At 38.4% G+C, this 15,880-nt stretch overlaps 1 protein-coding gene across 7 annotated transcripts in view; it reads left to right on the plus strand.

Annotated features, from left to right (window-relative positions):
- LOC105468128 (spermatogenesis associated serine rich 2 like) overlaps positions 1-15,880 on the plus strand; it is a 170,939-nt gene that overhangs the window by 123,672 nt on the left and 31,387 nt on the right. For 6 of the 7 annotated variants that reach the window (XM_011718153.2, XM_011718149.2, XM_011718150.2 and 3 more), the window contains 2 exons: positions 8,018-8,224; positions 9,547-9,682. In XM_011718153.2, the coding sequence (XP_011716455.2) occupies positions 8,018-8,224; positions 9,547-9,682 (343 nt within the window). The remainder of the gene's footprint in view (positions 1-8,017; positions 8,225-9,546; positions 9,683-15,880) is intronic. The other variant, XM_071073151.1, reaches the window with a different exon arrangement.

Here is a 15,880-nt window from a genome sequence, read left to right on the forward strand (position 1 = left end):
TTGGTTTCTTTATCAATTTTTTCCAAATAGAACTACTTTACAATACTTACTCAAGATCAGATGATGTGCTTTGTTGCAATTACCTGTGTATAGGAGACAATGAAACCATCTTAACTCAAAGGGTTAAAATAATTATTTTAGAACTATTCTATGTTTAATACATTCCTTTCAGTTAGGTTTGAATTCTTTTTTTTTTTTTTTTTGAGACGGAGTCTCACTCTGTTGCCCAAGCTGGAGTGCAGTGGCGCGATCTCAGCTCACTGCAAGCTCCGCCTCCCAGGTTCATGCCATTCTCTTGCCTGAGCCTCCTGAGTAGCTGGGACTATAGGCGCCCACCACCACGCCCGGCTAGTTTTTTGTATTTTTAGTAGAGACGGGGTTTCACTGTGTTAGCCAGGATGGTCTCGATCTCCTGACCTCGTGATCCGCCCACCTCAGCCTCCCAAAGTTCTGGGATTACAGGCGTGAGCCACCGCGCCCTTCCAGGTTTGAATTCTTAAAGTTAGATTTGATTTCTTTCTTCAGTCTACTTATAAGTACATCAAGCTTTCACTAAAAAGTAAAAACTAAAGAGAAAAAAATATATATTTTCAGAAACTTTCAAATTTGAATATATACATGGCTGTACATACATAATGAAAACTTCTGAATCCAAGTTTATATATTTCCCCCAAGAGGAGGGTTTGTTTTCTTTGGCACTGCTAACAAAAACAACCAGCACAGTTCATTTATTGTATGAAATAAATCAAATTAAGGACAAGTAAAGTATATAAGTTGATACTAAGATTTAGTAACCAGTAAGTTGATAGTTTTCACTGCTGGCAAGAGTTAAATGTGAGAACAATTGCAGGCACTGCAGCTGAGAGTAAATGGTACAACTTGACTGAAAAATAATTTGATAAAGCATATCAAGAACAAGAGAAAGAAAGGTATGAATTTGTGTTGTCTTCGTAACAAATTGCCTTAAATTTTAGTAAATAAATTTTTAAATGTAGAAATCCACATTACTGAAGAAAATGAAAAAAGGGTATCCGTTTCTACAAGAAGGGAAGTAGATGGAAGGGGCTTTATTGATGAATCAGATGCTGCAGCATAGAATACACAGGGAGGAGCTTTGGTGGGGAGGAAGATGATTGCCCTGCAGAAACTGGGGGAGCCCTGGGTTCAGAGTCAGCACATGGGATGGAAGGCACACTCAAGAAGAGGAGTATAAAGCAGAGGAATTAAATGAAAGTATTTTAAGGAACAGCCCACTATCCCCTTACCATCTGTTCCATCCCCCAACTTGTTCTTTTAGCTGCATAACATTTATCCTCAAGGCAAAAAGGGAGGAAGAGAGTGGACAGTGATCTGCAAGTATATTAATCACCTGTTAAAACAAAAGTCGAAACCCTTTAAAGGAAAAGAAGAAGATCTAGAGTTTCTCAGTGTGTCATGCAAAATGGTCAGTGTCCAATTTTAAAAATTACTAGACATGGGAAGGAGCAGGAAAATGTGACCTATAATGAAGAGAAAGGTTAGTTATTAGAAACAGACACATTGACAACACAGAAGTTGGAATTAGCAGACAAGGATTGCTAATTAAAAATATGTTGAGAATTTTACAGAAAGAAACGATGGATATGATGGATGAAGAGAAAGAAGATTTAAGTCATCAGATGTGCTTAGCAACAGTTAGACAATGAAGAAGAAAGGATGAGTGAACTTAAAGACAAGTCAAAAGAAACTATGCAAACTGAAGAACAGAGAGAAAAAAAAGTAAAAGAATAAAACAAACAAAGCCAGAGCCTCAGTGACTTAAGGCACAGTATCAGGCAGTCTCACGAAAGTGTAATTGGAGTTTCAGAAGAAGAGCAAAGAGGAAATTTGGCAGGGAGAAAAGGAGGAAGCCATGAAGAAATGATGGACACAGTTTATCCAAATTTGATGAAAAACAACAAGCCTCATATCCAAGGTTCATTTCATAGTAATATGTTGTTTGATTGATCAAAAAGACATAACACCTCTAAATATATGTGCATCTAATGATTCCAGATCCATGAAGCAGCAATATATAGAACTAAAGAAAGTGACAAATCCAAATCCACAGCAATTGTAGATCTTAACATCATATTATTAATACCTGATAGAACATATAGATTAAAAATTAGTAAGAACATAGACTATTTGAACAATACTATCAAACAACTTGAACCAATTGATATCTATAGGACAACACACCCAACAATTTCAAGAGAATATGGCATTTACTTTTAAAAAGGCCAGTTGCTGGACCATAAAATAAGTTTCAAATTTTAAAGTACCATCTTAAGAGTGTGGTGTCTGAACACATAATTGAATTAACAATAGCAATAAGATAACTAGAAAATCTCTGAACGTTTAAAAATTAATCTTCTAAACAATCCATTAGTCAAAAAGAAAATTTCACAAGAGATGTGAGAAAAATTTTGAACTGAATCATAATGAAAATATAATAAACCAATTTCCAATATCAGGAATAAAATTAAATTCATTCATTTAAAAGCTGACAACAGGATATTATAAACAACTTTATGCCAATCCAACAACTTAAATGAAATGGACAAATTCTTAAAAAACACACCCTACCAAAACACACAAGAAGAAATAGAAAATCTGAATAACACTATACTTATTAAGGAAATTCATAATTAAAATTGTCAGGCCCAGATGACTTCATTAGTGAATTTCCATGAGTATTTGAGGAATAAATATGACTGCAGTCTTAAACAGTTTCAGAAAATAGAAAGAAGGAATACTTCCCAACTCATTTTATGAGGCCAGCATAACTCATACCAAAACCTGACAAAGTCATTACAAGAAAAGAAAATTACAGAATATTGTTAATGAATAAAGAAGCAAAAATCCTCAACAAAATATTAACAAGTGAAGTAAACAATATATAAAAGGATAATACACCATGACCAAGTGGGCGTGGTTAATGTCAGGAACTCAACATTGATTTAACATTAAAAAACAATCAACATAATATTATTAATAAAAGAGAACAATAATATGATCATCTCAGTGTATAAAATAAATTCACTTGACAAAATAAAAACTTTCAGCAAAGAAGGAATACAAGAGAACTTATAAAGTCTAATAAATATATGGAAACTCTACAGCTGTGTGATACCTGACAAAATACTGAATGCAGTTTCCCTGAGATCCAGAATAATGCAGGGATGCTCATTCTGCTTTGTAGTTAGGATTAATAAGACAAGGAAATAAGGTAAGGAATGATTGGAAAAGAAGAAGTTAGACTTCATCACCACTGTCATCATTGTGTTTGTAAAAAGAAAATCTTAAGAAACCTATCAAAAAATAAATAAATAAAGCTGCCAGAACTAATAAGGAAATTAGCCAGGTTGCTAGATACAAGTTCAATATATTTAAGAAGCATTTGTATTCCTGAACTCTAGCAACCAACATTTTGGAATTGAAGTTTTTAAAAATACTATAAACAATAACATAAAAAGTCTAAAATACCTAGGAATAAATTTGACTGTAGATGCACAAGACTCTAAGAACTATAAAATTATGCTGAAGCAAACTTAGAATCTAAATAAATGGCATAGTATGTCATGTTGAGGGTCAAAAGACAGTATTGTTAAGATACCACTTACCCCCAAATTGCTTTATAGATTCAACACAAGACCAATGAAAATCTCATCATATTTTTTGTTGAAATAGGCAAATTGATTCTTAAATGTATATTAAAATGCGAAGGACCTAAGATAGTCAAAACAGTCTTGAAAAAGAAGAGCAAAGCTGGACATATATTACCTGATATTAAGACTCATTGTGTATTAATAGTTATAGTAACCAGGACAGTGTGATGGTGGTGTGAGAACTGGCAGCTAGGTCTGTGGAATGGAATACAGTCCAGAAATAGTCACACATATAGTCAATTTTTAACAAAGGTACCAAGACAATTCAATGGGAAAGGTCAATTAAGATTTACTCTGCTATCCTATTACATAATTTTTTCACATTTTACATACTAGTTATTCAGGTCAGTCTGTTTCTCATTTATTGCCTATAAATAAACCAGAGGTGATACATTGTGTGCTCTCCATATGTGTCTGTTGAATCCTTGAATCAGAAACCAATGTGATACTCAGGACATTATATACCATTTGTGTATATATACAAAATTGGGATTTGGTAAGTGTTTTTAATAAAAGGAAGGCTCAAGTAATCATTAAATTCAAAGACACAAACTTCTAGGAGCCATTTTTAGATACATGGACAAGGATTAAATTAAAATGTATACAATTTGTATTGAAATCTAGGCAGATGGGATGTTTCCGAGATAACTTTTCTTTCCATGATACAGCTACTGTGCTTCAAGTATTTCATGAATATTAGATAAAGACACAGCCAGAGACTCATCAGACTAGGCTCCCTACAACTGGAAGGGCCGTAGGCATGCATAGCACTAAAGTAACACTGATTCATTCATTCAGTATTTATTACGAGATACCAAGCACATACAGTAATGATGAACAAGACATACATCACCCTGTCACCACTTTTCTCATATATAAATTGCAGAGGATATTTTAAGTCTTCGTTAAAACAAATATCCTTTTCTAAAATATAAATTAGTAGTGATTACACACTGAAGAGCAACACTCACACTCCTTGTGTGTCCTATTAGTGTTATCCAATAGAAATTTAACACATACTATGTATATAATTTCATATTTTCTGGTAGCCACATTTAAAAAGTGTAAACAGGTGAATTAAATTGGGTAATATATTTTATTTAACTTAATGTATCAAAAATATCATTTCTACATGTCAATATTTTTTAAATTATTAAAGAAATATTTTAAATTTTTTATTTTGTACTAAATCTTCAAATTTCAGCATATATGTTACACTTACAGCACATCTCAATTTGGACAAGCCACATTTCCAGTGTTCAATAGCCACATGTGCCAGTAGCTACCTTACTGGACACTGAGGCTTATGTGTGAATCAGCCTCCATTGAGCTATAACCTGTTGGAGTTTACAAGTGGACTCCAGATAGATGGAGAGCTGATGGTATTTCTCACTATATGTTAGAGGAAAGTCACTAGATACAGTGACTTTCTGTTAAAGCTCTATAACCCTCCACCAGTTTTCATCTGCAAGAGTCCCAGAGTTTTACTATATTTGAAGACAAGTCAGTACTGAAGTAATGCTGATTCATTCATTCAGTATTTATTATGTATCTACAAGATATCAAACACATACAGTAATGATGAACAAGACATACATGCATGTCATACATATATGCAAATATGTACAAGTGGTCTTGAAGATTTTAATGTTCAATGATTCCACTAGCAATGAGACAGCTTTTCAGGACCTAAAAAAATATCTCTACTCACATTTCTCAATTGATATTTGTTTGGGGAATGTTGAAACGAACCAGTAGACCACATATCAGTTCTCTGATACACAAACAAAATGTTTTTAGCTCTAGGTTAATGAGCCCATGCTCATTTGCATGCTTGGCTTCCATTTAAAATTCTTTTGCATTTCATTACAATAATTTTTTCCCTCTGCTCTAGGGTCATTGTTTCCATTAAGTTAGAGTATAAATCCACTTATTTTCAGGAATATTATCTCTTTACGACACTATACACAAAGATCTGTGTTTTAAATTTGATATGGTTTGAATGTTTGTCCCCTCCAGATCTCATGTTGAAATGCGATTCCCAATGTCAGAGGTAAGGCCCAGTGGGAGGTGATTGGATCATGGGGGCAGATGCCTCATGAATGGTTTAACAGCATCCCCTTGGTGATAAGCGAGTTCTTGCTCAGTTACTTCATGTGAGATCTGGTTGTTTAAAAGTATGTAGCACCTCTCCCCTCACTCTTTTGCTCCCATTCTCACCATGTGATATGCTGGCTCCCAGTCATCTTCTACCATGATTGTGAGCTTCCTTAGGCCCTCACCAGAAGCTGAGCAGATGTTGGCATCATGCTTCTTGTACAGTGTACAGAATCATGAACCAAATAAACCTCTTTTTCTTTAAAAATTACCCAGGCTCAAGTATTCCCTTACAGCAGTGCAAAAACAGCCTATCCCAGAATTCTCAATTTATAGTATCTCATCAAGACTGCCTCTCAACTGGGATTTAGAGAGGTAGTGACTTGGAACCAGTTTGCACATATCATTGTTTTAACACAAATGTTTATAGACTCAACATAAAATTAGTCTTTTATCTTTTACAGTAGGGTTTCTCAGGGTGGCTGGTACCACCCATCTCCACTCCAACAGAATCACCTGGGGAGGAGAAGCCTGGGCCCACGACTGAACTGGAATCTCTAGAAATGGTGTTTAGGAACTTGCGTGTGTAATATGTACCAAAGGAAACTCATTTCACACTGAAGTTTGACAGCCAGTGCCTTATAGTGAAGTTCTACTTTAATATAACTAAGGATAAAATTGCATACTACCATTTGAATCTGTTTTATTACTGGAGGAAATGCTGTTTTCAGTACTTATATACTTTGTTTACTACCTTTGCTGAACACTTTGTGTACTGTGAGTAAACTTTTAAGGGCATTCATTCAGCTCATAAAAAGTATGTTGTGCTTTCTTGATACATAAGTTATGAATGATGGATTCAACTGAAGTCTAATTATATTGATCATGAATGGACTAACATCTAAAATCAAATTGACTAGGACCTAGATCATATTCCTTTGTATTTTTTCAAGTGTAGTCTCTGTGACTGTGTCAGGTAAGATTTTCATTGTATTTTACTTTTTTCTATGAAATTGTTTCGAATGTACTTTAATTCAATCATAATTCTACAGAAAGCCATTGAGCCAGACACAAGTACCAGGGCTTCAAAACAGAACTGGACTCAGTGTTGGCCCTTGGAAAGGTTGCAGCCCCTGCAAGGCAGGGGTGAGGGGCAGATAACGGAAGCCTTGTGTTAAAACATAAAACCATGGTACCATGGTTTTAAGTAAAGCAAAGCACCATGAGAGTAGAGAGTAGCAGCATAAGGGTGACTATCTGAAAAGGCTGGGCATTACAAAGATGACTGTGTTCTGTTTGAGTGCAAGCCAGTCAGCCAGACAAGTGAAGACATTCCCACAAGGTCATCCAGGACATAAGGAATACCAGAACTTGGTTTTCCTAGATCCAAACTGCACTCATCAAGCTTTCTACAAGAACCTGGCCTTCAAAAGCACACTGGCTTCCCTTTTCTCATGCCCAAAACTTTCTCTGGTAGTAAGCAAGATGTTAAGGGTGATACATTTCCTTTTCAGGCCACTAACGTGCCATTTAATTCACTCCAGCAATAACTAAATAGGAGCCTACCTTTAAAAGATGCCGAAAGCAACATCCTGCTAATTTATTGCCACATCTATTACATCTCCCGAGAGAATCTGACTCCCTAGATTTTAAATATAGTTGAGATATTATGATGACGTTTTCTGATTTAAGCCCTCCATAAATTAGATGCAATGATTATAGTATCTGTTGTCACTTCATTTTTGCTCTATCTCCAATCACTCTTCTGCCTTCATTAATTCTGAATAAAATATCACAAGACATTAATGTAGCACTTGGAGATAGGAGGGCTACATTTTTATAGCCTCAATATGAAATTGTACTTAAAGACTCATAAGCCTTTACTGGAATAGCAGGGGGGAAGAGGCACTGCTCATCTTCTACAGCCCTCTTAGTAACCTTCCTGGATGGTTATGGATGAGGAAACTAGGACTCAGAGATGCCCAGGGTCACTCTACAAGTAATTACCAGAGCCAAAACATGCCCAAGTCTTCCTACTCAAAATACAAGGCTCTTCTAGTACACCCTCTAATCTTCTGGGGATTATTTTAAAACAGTTTCTTGACTGTTTGCAATGAAAGGCATTATTGCCAACTTGTAAACAAAAACAAAAATCTTGGCATCCTCCATCACTTTATCATCAGTGTTTTTAGTTTATCACTTCACAGTCATTATTTGGTGTTTTCTTACAGAAGGCAACAGACTACTGCAACAGAAACTATCCTTAGATGGGAACCCCAAACCTATACATGGAACAACAGAGAGGTCAGATGGCCTACAGTGGTCAGCTGAGCAGCCTTGTAACCCAAGCAAGCCTAAGGCAAAAACATCTCCTGTTAAGTCCAATACCCCTGCAGCTCATCTTGAAATAAAGCCAGATGAGTTGGCAAAGAAAAGAGGTAAAGTGATTTCTTTTGCACAAATGATTCAACATATTTTGCACATACAGAAAAGTGCCAGAGTGACAGAACTTTCCAAAAGATGCTGCTTAGTGAAGACAGATGCACATGAAATTGCATTTTTTTTTCCTGTGGCCCACATAGATGGAAAGGCAGATGTGATTCCTCCCATGTAATCAAAGGTCTTGAATATTTAAATGGAATTACATCTCCTTTCTCTGCCCCTCTGAGACCATCCTTCTTGTAGGCATGGATAAACTTGCACCACAAATACCTTCCATCCTAATATCTTATAAAGCAAGTGCTCATGCAGGAGCTCTTTTAAAAATGTAACTGCTGAAAGGGACTCATGTTTCCCTGATACGCAATTGCGTGACTTGCATTGAACAAAGATGAGTCTGGAGGCTGGTATATGTTCTTCAGATGTGGTCTCCCCAATGTAAATTCAGTTCTGTGTTAGAAATTACACACAATGTAACATTGAAAGGGGGTTTTATATTTGACATGCTGGATTTTTATGATTTTTCTGAGCTTGGATATACTTGATACATGACTGGTATTAAAAATGAAAATCACTTCCTTTCTGATTCCCAGAAGATTAAATACTATTCTTTTCATTCAGCCTCAGTTGTATCTGATTTCCTTGGCTTTAGTTTGATCTGCTTTCTCACTTTTCTTGAGGGGGATTTCTTTCTTCTACGAAACATGGCCTGATTGTGATAAGTACAATCTGCCTGTTTGTGATACGCTATCTGTAGACCCTGGTGACAGTTTCAGGAAATCAGGCGAGATGGGCACCCATAGAGCTATTTTCAGTGCTGCTGCTCTAATTACAGACCTGGCTTCAGATGATGGCGCCAGTGCCAGTGTACCTGGCACTGATGCCCCATCCTCTCTCTAGCTCATTTGTACCTCTCCCAGTCTCTGTGTCAATTTCCTCTTCCAAAAGCCCTGCTGGCTTTTAACCATGCAAAGTGGTGTTTATAGAGAGAGCCAGCAGCACAAATGGTCTTTAGACATATCAGATTCTAAGGCGCTGCAATTTGTGATAGAACATAATGATCACAGCCTCCTTCCAAAGAGTGCAGGAGACAAGCGTACCCCAGGTGGCCCAGCCAGAGACCCCACTGGTGAAACCATAACAGCCTCAGGTGCCATGCAAACCACCCACACTGGGTTACAAACATTCTCCTGATGGAACTTTTACTAGATGAAAGATGAGTCCATTTTTCTTGGTGGGCTAATTGCTTTGTTTTGTCATTTAGCTTACAAACAGAGGATAAAATGCTTAAGTTAATAATATTTTTTGACATCAATTTTAGGCCCAAATATTGAGAAATCAGTGAAGGATTTGCAACGCTGCACCGTTTCTCTAACTAGATATCGCGTCATGATCAAGGAAGAAGTGGATAGTTCTGTGAAGAAGATCAAAGCTGCCTTTGCTGAATTACACAACTGGTGAGTGATTCAACGTAGGAACTATAAATTTGTGATGCTTGAGCTGTTCCAACAGGTAAAAGTATCAGATGGAATACGTTGTTTATTTAGTACATAAACATCACAGAATAACTCTCCAGCAGATTTTGTTAAGCCCTGCAGGCAGTAGCATGTATCTTGGGAATAAAAAAGAAGATAAAGTATTTGAATAAAAAGAAACCTGATAGACATAATTCACTGGAGTTTGAAGTTGGCCCAAAACTATATGAATGATGTAGAACAAAACCTCAACAAAGAATAAAACCTCAAAAAATAATATTTTTGACAAATCCCTGGAAGGCTAATATCATGAATACTACTAGGAAGACAAAATATTTTCCAGCACTATAATTATAAAATAAGAATTCCCTTAATGAAATTCAGAAACATCTCATATAAGCTTAGCGACAGAATCCCATTCTTGGGTAACTTTAAGACTAGAATTTAAACATGGTACATCAATATGGTTTTGGTCCTGCCTTGCCCTTCCCTGCTACTGATTTTGATGGAAAATGTTTGAACCCTGTATATTTGCTCATGTCCACAATTGAAATGATACATCTGTTAATAAAGGTTTAGTTATTATCAGTAGAAAAATGTTCTCAGCGTATCAGTTAGGTCTCTTTCATTTTGGAGTGGCAGAAATCAAGTCACACTAGTTAAAGACAAAAGAGAATTTATTGGCTGATACACATGAAAATTTCAGAAGGTTCCTCCAGACAAATTTGGCTCTAACTCCTCATTATGTTATCAGGACTCAGTCTGTCTCACCCTCTCTCCTTCCTGTCTCTCCTGGTGCCTCCCAGAGTCTCCTAGCTCTCTCCATTCTTGGCTTTTTTCTTAGGCACCATCTCTCCTTGTGGCAGCAAAGAGGACCCCCTCACAGCTGCCAGATTACATAATCCTTAGCCCTTCTGATGATCTGAGAGACAGCTTGGTCTGAAATAGCAAAAGTCCAAGGGTTGGCACATATCCATCATGCCCAAGTTCATGTAACATATTCCCTATCTCTCATTGGCCTCCCGTGATTCTAGAATTTGATCACTACTTCTGCATGTTTTTCCTATTCCAAGTCCTTGCTTTGACATTGATGTGCTTTTTAGCAGAAACTATGGAGTTGTGTAAAACTAAGAATTAAGCTTAACACTAATCTAAAATGCATGAATTTTAAACCATCTGCTATGTATCATATAAGATCCTAAGGGTACAGAAGACACCAGGAACTTGAAAGAAAACTTTCTCCTTCAGTTATCATTCAGCCTCTCAGAGGCCCTCTGAGGGGAGGATTCATCTGCCTTCCCCCATCCCCAGTTGTGGCATCTGGATGTCACCGTAAGTCTTCTCTGTTTGATCATATTGTTCAAAGCAACTCCAAGAATATGTTTGAGTACTTAGTGAAATTAAAGATGCTATACAAATGAAAATTGTTATTACTATTATTTTATAGTTTTATAACTTTCCAATCTATCTTTAGGTAAGTTACCTTAACACTTAGAAGTACACCCAGCTTCCAGGGCTGTTCTCTAGAGCCAGGGTCTAGAGACATGGGGCCAACTAGTAACTATCCTAAGCATTATGGCCGTAAGGTGTCTGTGCGCTACCCAGCTCTGCTGTTGCTGCTCAACGGCAGCCCTAGATAATCAAAAAGGCTGTGGGCCAGATTTGGCTCATGGGGGTCATAGTTTGTCAACCGCTGTCTAGAGGCATTAGTTAGCTGTTCAGAGAAGACCACTCCATCTTACTCTTTAGTGTGGCCTTTTCGAATAAACTCTTCCTCTGAGCCCTCTGTGTGATACCTTCCATCTGAGTGACTCATACACTAATTGACAAAGTGTAACAATGCCCTCAAATTACTTATCTCTTCTCCAGCTGCTCTGAGTACTTCTTATTTTATTTTATTTCTTAGTAAAATGAACATCACATGGGTCATGAGACATCTTGAGATTTATAACAGATTCTGTGAGAGTTTTACTCCTCAAGAGCTGAAAGCGTGGGGCCAGGAAAGTCAGCACCCGAGGAAATTGTATATTTTTTCTCTGCTTGTAATTCATGTTGTGTTTTAAACTGATGGAAAGAATCACTTCTGAATGAGTGCTGCCAAGTAGTACTGCTGTTTAAAAGCCACCTACTTAACAAAATGGCACTTTTTCTGCAAACCGAAGAAGACATTTAGATCAACCATTTTTGGTATGCCATTGCTATAAAATGAGTAAACACCAGCACTTATTTTCTGATCTAATCTTTAATAAAAATGATCCCACAATAATTGCATAAATGTTAACTTAAAAATAAAACCAAAGTGCTTTTTAAAATCAACTGTGCATGTCTGCCAAACAGAAAAAGCTTGCCTCTGTTCCAAATGAGCTTGCAGCCCAGCAAACATGGTGACGTACTTGAATAAAGCCTCCCTCTTGTTTTCTAAGGGGAAGAAAATGAATTTTAGGGTTTGTGGTGCTCTTGAAATATCAGGTCACAAAATTGAAGAAGGCAGCTTAGAAATTTTTTTTTAATGAAATTTTCCTATTGATGGTGAAATCCTGCATTCTAAGCATTATAGAAAACTTTGAGTGAACTGTAGGTGTATTAGAATATACTCATTTTAATGCAGTTGTAGCCTCAGGATTACATCATGAGGCATATCTAGATTTGGAGGACATGGGGACAAGTCCTCTAGTGATTTCCAGAAAGAGTGCCAGTTCTGAGAGAGATGTCACTGCTTATGGTGCACAAGCGACATAGATGTTACCTTCCATTTCCAGTTCCTCTTCTACTCTGCTTGCTTTGGGCCACCCAGTTATCCTAACCACAACGTACTTAATAAGCATGTCGTGTAGTTTAGAACCGGACACTCAGGTCAGAAATTCTAAATGTTCACTTTGCTACCAAAAAGTGCCAGCATAAGGACCTGAGTCCTGCTTGACTAAATTCCCTGAAAAGTACTGCTGGAATTCATGAGAATGATGATTTTGAGAGGCTGGGAGCAAGCTGTTGTTTGCACAACCTCAATACCAAGCAAGCACACATCAAGGTAAAATGAACGAAATGATCTCTCTTCCAACCGGGCTGTGAAGAATATTTTGTTCACTACAGTTATTGAAGAAAACCACTAACTAGCTAAAATGTAAAATCAAGTTGTCATTTAAGCAGGATGCAGTTACGTAGGCTACATTACCGTAACAGAACATTCTCATTTTCCCAGGAAGAATTAGGGATTTGCGAGGGGAACAGAGATGACACAATGCCCTCACAATACATCTTAACAGAAAATAAATTTTGCGATATGAGCATCTGTGTGAAAAGTCACATCAGGAACTAACATGAAACAGCTGGTTTCTTTTCTATATGATTGGCCTCCTACCGCAACTGGAAAATATTCATCCTTTGGAATCATAGCTGCCAGATTTAATTGCTTTATATGCAAACTACTCTAGCTTCTCATCACAAATCTGTGTGTGTCCAAGTTGATTGTGAAGGCTTAAAATGAGCAATAAAACATTAAATTCAAAAAAAAAAAAACATTGAGGAAGGAGAATAATACTTGATAGTTCCACCATATGCTAGGGGAAAAAGTGTTCCAAAATAGAGCTGTAAAAATTCTGTTAGGTACTATTGTCAATTTAACATCTAATTAAAAGCACTCTAAGAAAATGGAAGACAGGAATGAGCCAATGGGGTAGCGTGTGTGCTAGGCGTGGGGAGGCGTAAAGAGGCTGCAGAGAATGGGGGCTGGAGGGAGCAGTCCTTTTAGCAGCTTTGTTTTCCAAGAGGAAAGGGAAATCTGTGAAAGCATGTGTTCTGTACCAATGGGCCAGAAATGTTCCTATGCTTTGTGTTTACTTTTCCCAAAGCAATGCCAGGTCTGGCCCAAGCAGAATTTCAAAGTAGGTCAGGAGTCTCAGCTGCCCGCACCCTGAGCCCTGGCCCACTTACCCTTCCTCTGCCAATTTTCCTGCATCTTAAAGTTTTCTCCTTCCCAACAGACAGGGTGAACCTCCTGCTGCCCCCTACAGGCCAGGGCTCCTCACCTCAATCAAGATAGGTGTTTAGAGTGGTGTCTCCATTTCCCTTTTCTCTTTTTTTAACTATGAAAACTCAATTATCTTATGTAACTACTAAACTCATTCCTTTGATAATCATGTATCCTTCCTCTCAAAGTGATACATTTGCATGCTAACAAATGCTCTGTTGAGACTCTCTAACCCAGCCAAAAGAATAACTCTAAAAGTGAGAACGTGGCAGGGGAAGGTGGCACACACCTGTAATCCTAGCACTTTGGGAGGCTGAGGCAGGAGTTTGAGACCAATCTGGGCAACACAGGGAGACCCCGTCTCTACAAAAAGAAAAAAAAGTAGCTGGGTGTGGTGGTTTGTCTGTAGTCCCAGCTACTCGGGAGGCTGAGAGGTGGGAGGATCACTGGAGTCTAGGAAGTCGAGGCTGTAGTGAGCCGAGATCATGCCACTGCACTCCAGCTTGGGCAACAGAGTGAGACCCTGCCTCAAAAAGTAATAATAAAGTAAAAGTGGGACTTTTAGGCAGAAGAAAAAGCTATTTTGAAGTACGTTTATCTTTCTCATCCCTCAAATCCTTCTCATCTGCTACTGAAGCCCTGTTAATAGCCAAGCAAAATCACACACAGATTATCAATGTGGTCAACAGGTGGCCTCACATACAAACCAGATGTCACCATTGACACTTTAAATATTGTGCATTTTTCCCAGGATGTGATCTTGAAGTCTCCCATATGGGAAATTGCCAGTGGCACTGTTGAGTATCAGAACCACCTATGTAACCATATGTCCCATATTCCCAGTTTGCTCTCCTCGGATATCCGGACAATTTTAAGTTGTTGAAACATATATCCTTGAAGCCCCTTTAGTTTGAGTCCAAGTAAGGCCATCACTTCTGCAGGTTTTTCACAGCTGATTCTTGCCATGTTGATTGGTTGTTTTTGTTTTTTGCCCCCTGCCCTTATTCTCCAAATTTTAGCTGCTTTCGTGTGACTCCTGGCTTTCCAAACAATGATAAACCCTGGCTTTTCTTTGGGTTTTTTATGTGTTCTCTTTGTGAACAACTTAACATTAAAAGATGATGTCTATATATTAGTATCTACTTCTTTGCATACCAAAGTATATGTGTGTACACTATAAATAAAAAGTCAGAGCTTTATAGTCCTCCCTTGCCTAAGTGCCACCCCCAGAGATACTGACGGTACCAGGCTTTTAAAAACAACAGGCCGGGCACGGTGGCTCACGCCTGCAATCTCAGCACTTTGGGAGGCTGAGGCAGGTGGATCACCTGAGGTCAGGAGTTCAAGACTAGCCTGGCCAATGTGGTGAAACCCCGTGTCTACTAAAAATACAAAAAAATTAGCCAGGCATGGTGGCATATACCTGTAATCCCAGCTACTCAGAAGGCTGAGGCAGGAAAATCACTTGAACCTGGGAGGTGGAGGTTGCAGTGAGCCAAGATCGCTCCACTGCACTCCAGCCTGGGCAACAGAGTGAGACTGCCTCAAAAACAACAACAACAACAAAAGGGCCAGGAACGGTGGCTCATGCCTGCAATCCCAACACCTTGGAAGGCCGAGGCAGGAGGATTGCTTGAGCCCAGGAGTTGGAGACCAGCCTAGACAACATGGAGAGACCTCATCTCTACAATTTTTTGATTAGCTGGGCGTAATGGTGTATGCCTGTGGTCCCAGCTATTCAGGAGGCTGAGGTGGGAGGATCACTTAAGCCCAGGAATTCAAGGCTGCTGTGAGCCATATTCATGCCACTGCACTCCAGCCTGGATGACAGAGTGAGACCCTGTCTCAATAAAAACCAAAAACAGATCATTCTCTTGACATCTGTGGTTGAAAATTGACATTTGCTGGTCGAGAGTCTTGCAAAGGGAGTGATATATCTAGGGCCACAGCAGTGGTTCTCAATAGGACGATTTTGCCCCCAGGAGACCGTTGATTTGGAAATATTTTTGGTTGTCACAGCCACAGGGAGAGAGTGCCGCTGGCATCTATTAGGTAGAGGCTAGGGATGCTGCTAGCCATCTCTCCCACCGCTCCCACAACAAAGAATTACCTGACCCAAAATGTCTGTAGTGCTGGGAAAGCCTGAGTGAGAGGAAAGTGAGAGGAAGAGTATCTCATTCGTCCTGCCATCTCGCTTCTGCTGGAGCTCCTTG

This window comes from Macaca nemestrina, chromosome 11, assembly GCF_043159975.1.
Source record: "Macaca nemestrina isolate mMacNem1 chromosome 11, mMacNem.hap1, whole genome shotgun sequence".
Classification (NCBI taxonomy): domain Eukaryota; kingdom Metazoa; phylum Chordata; class Mammalia; order Primates; family Cercopithecidae; genus Macaca; species Macaca nemestrina.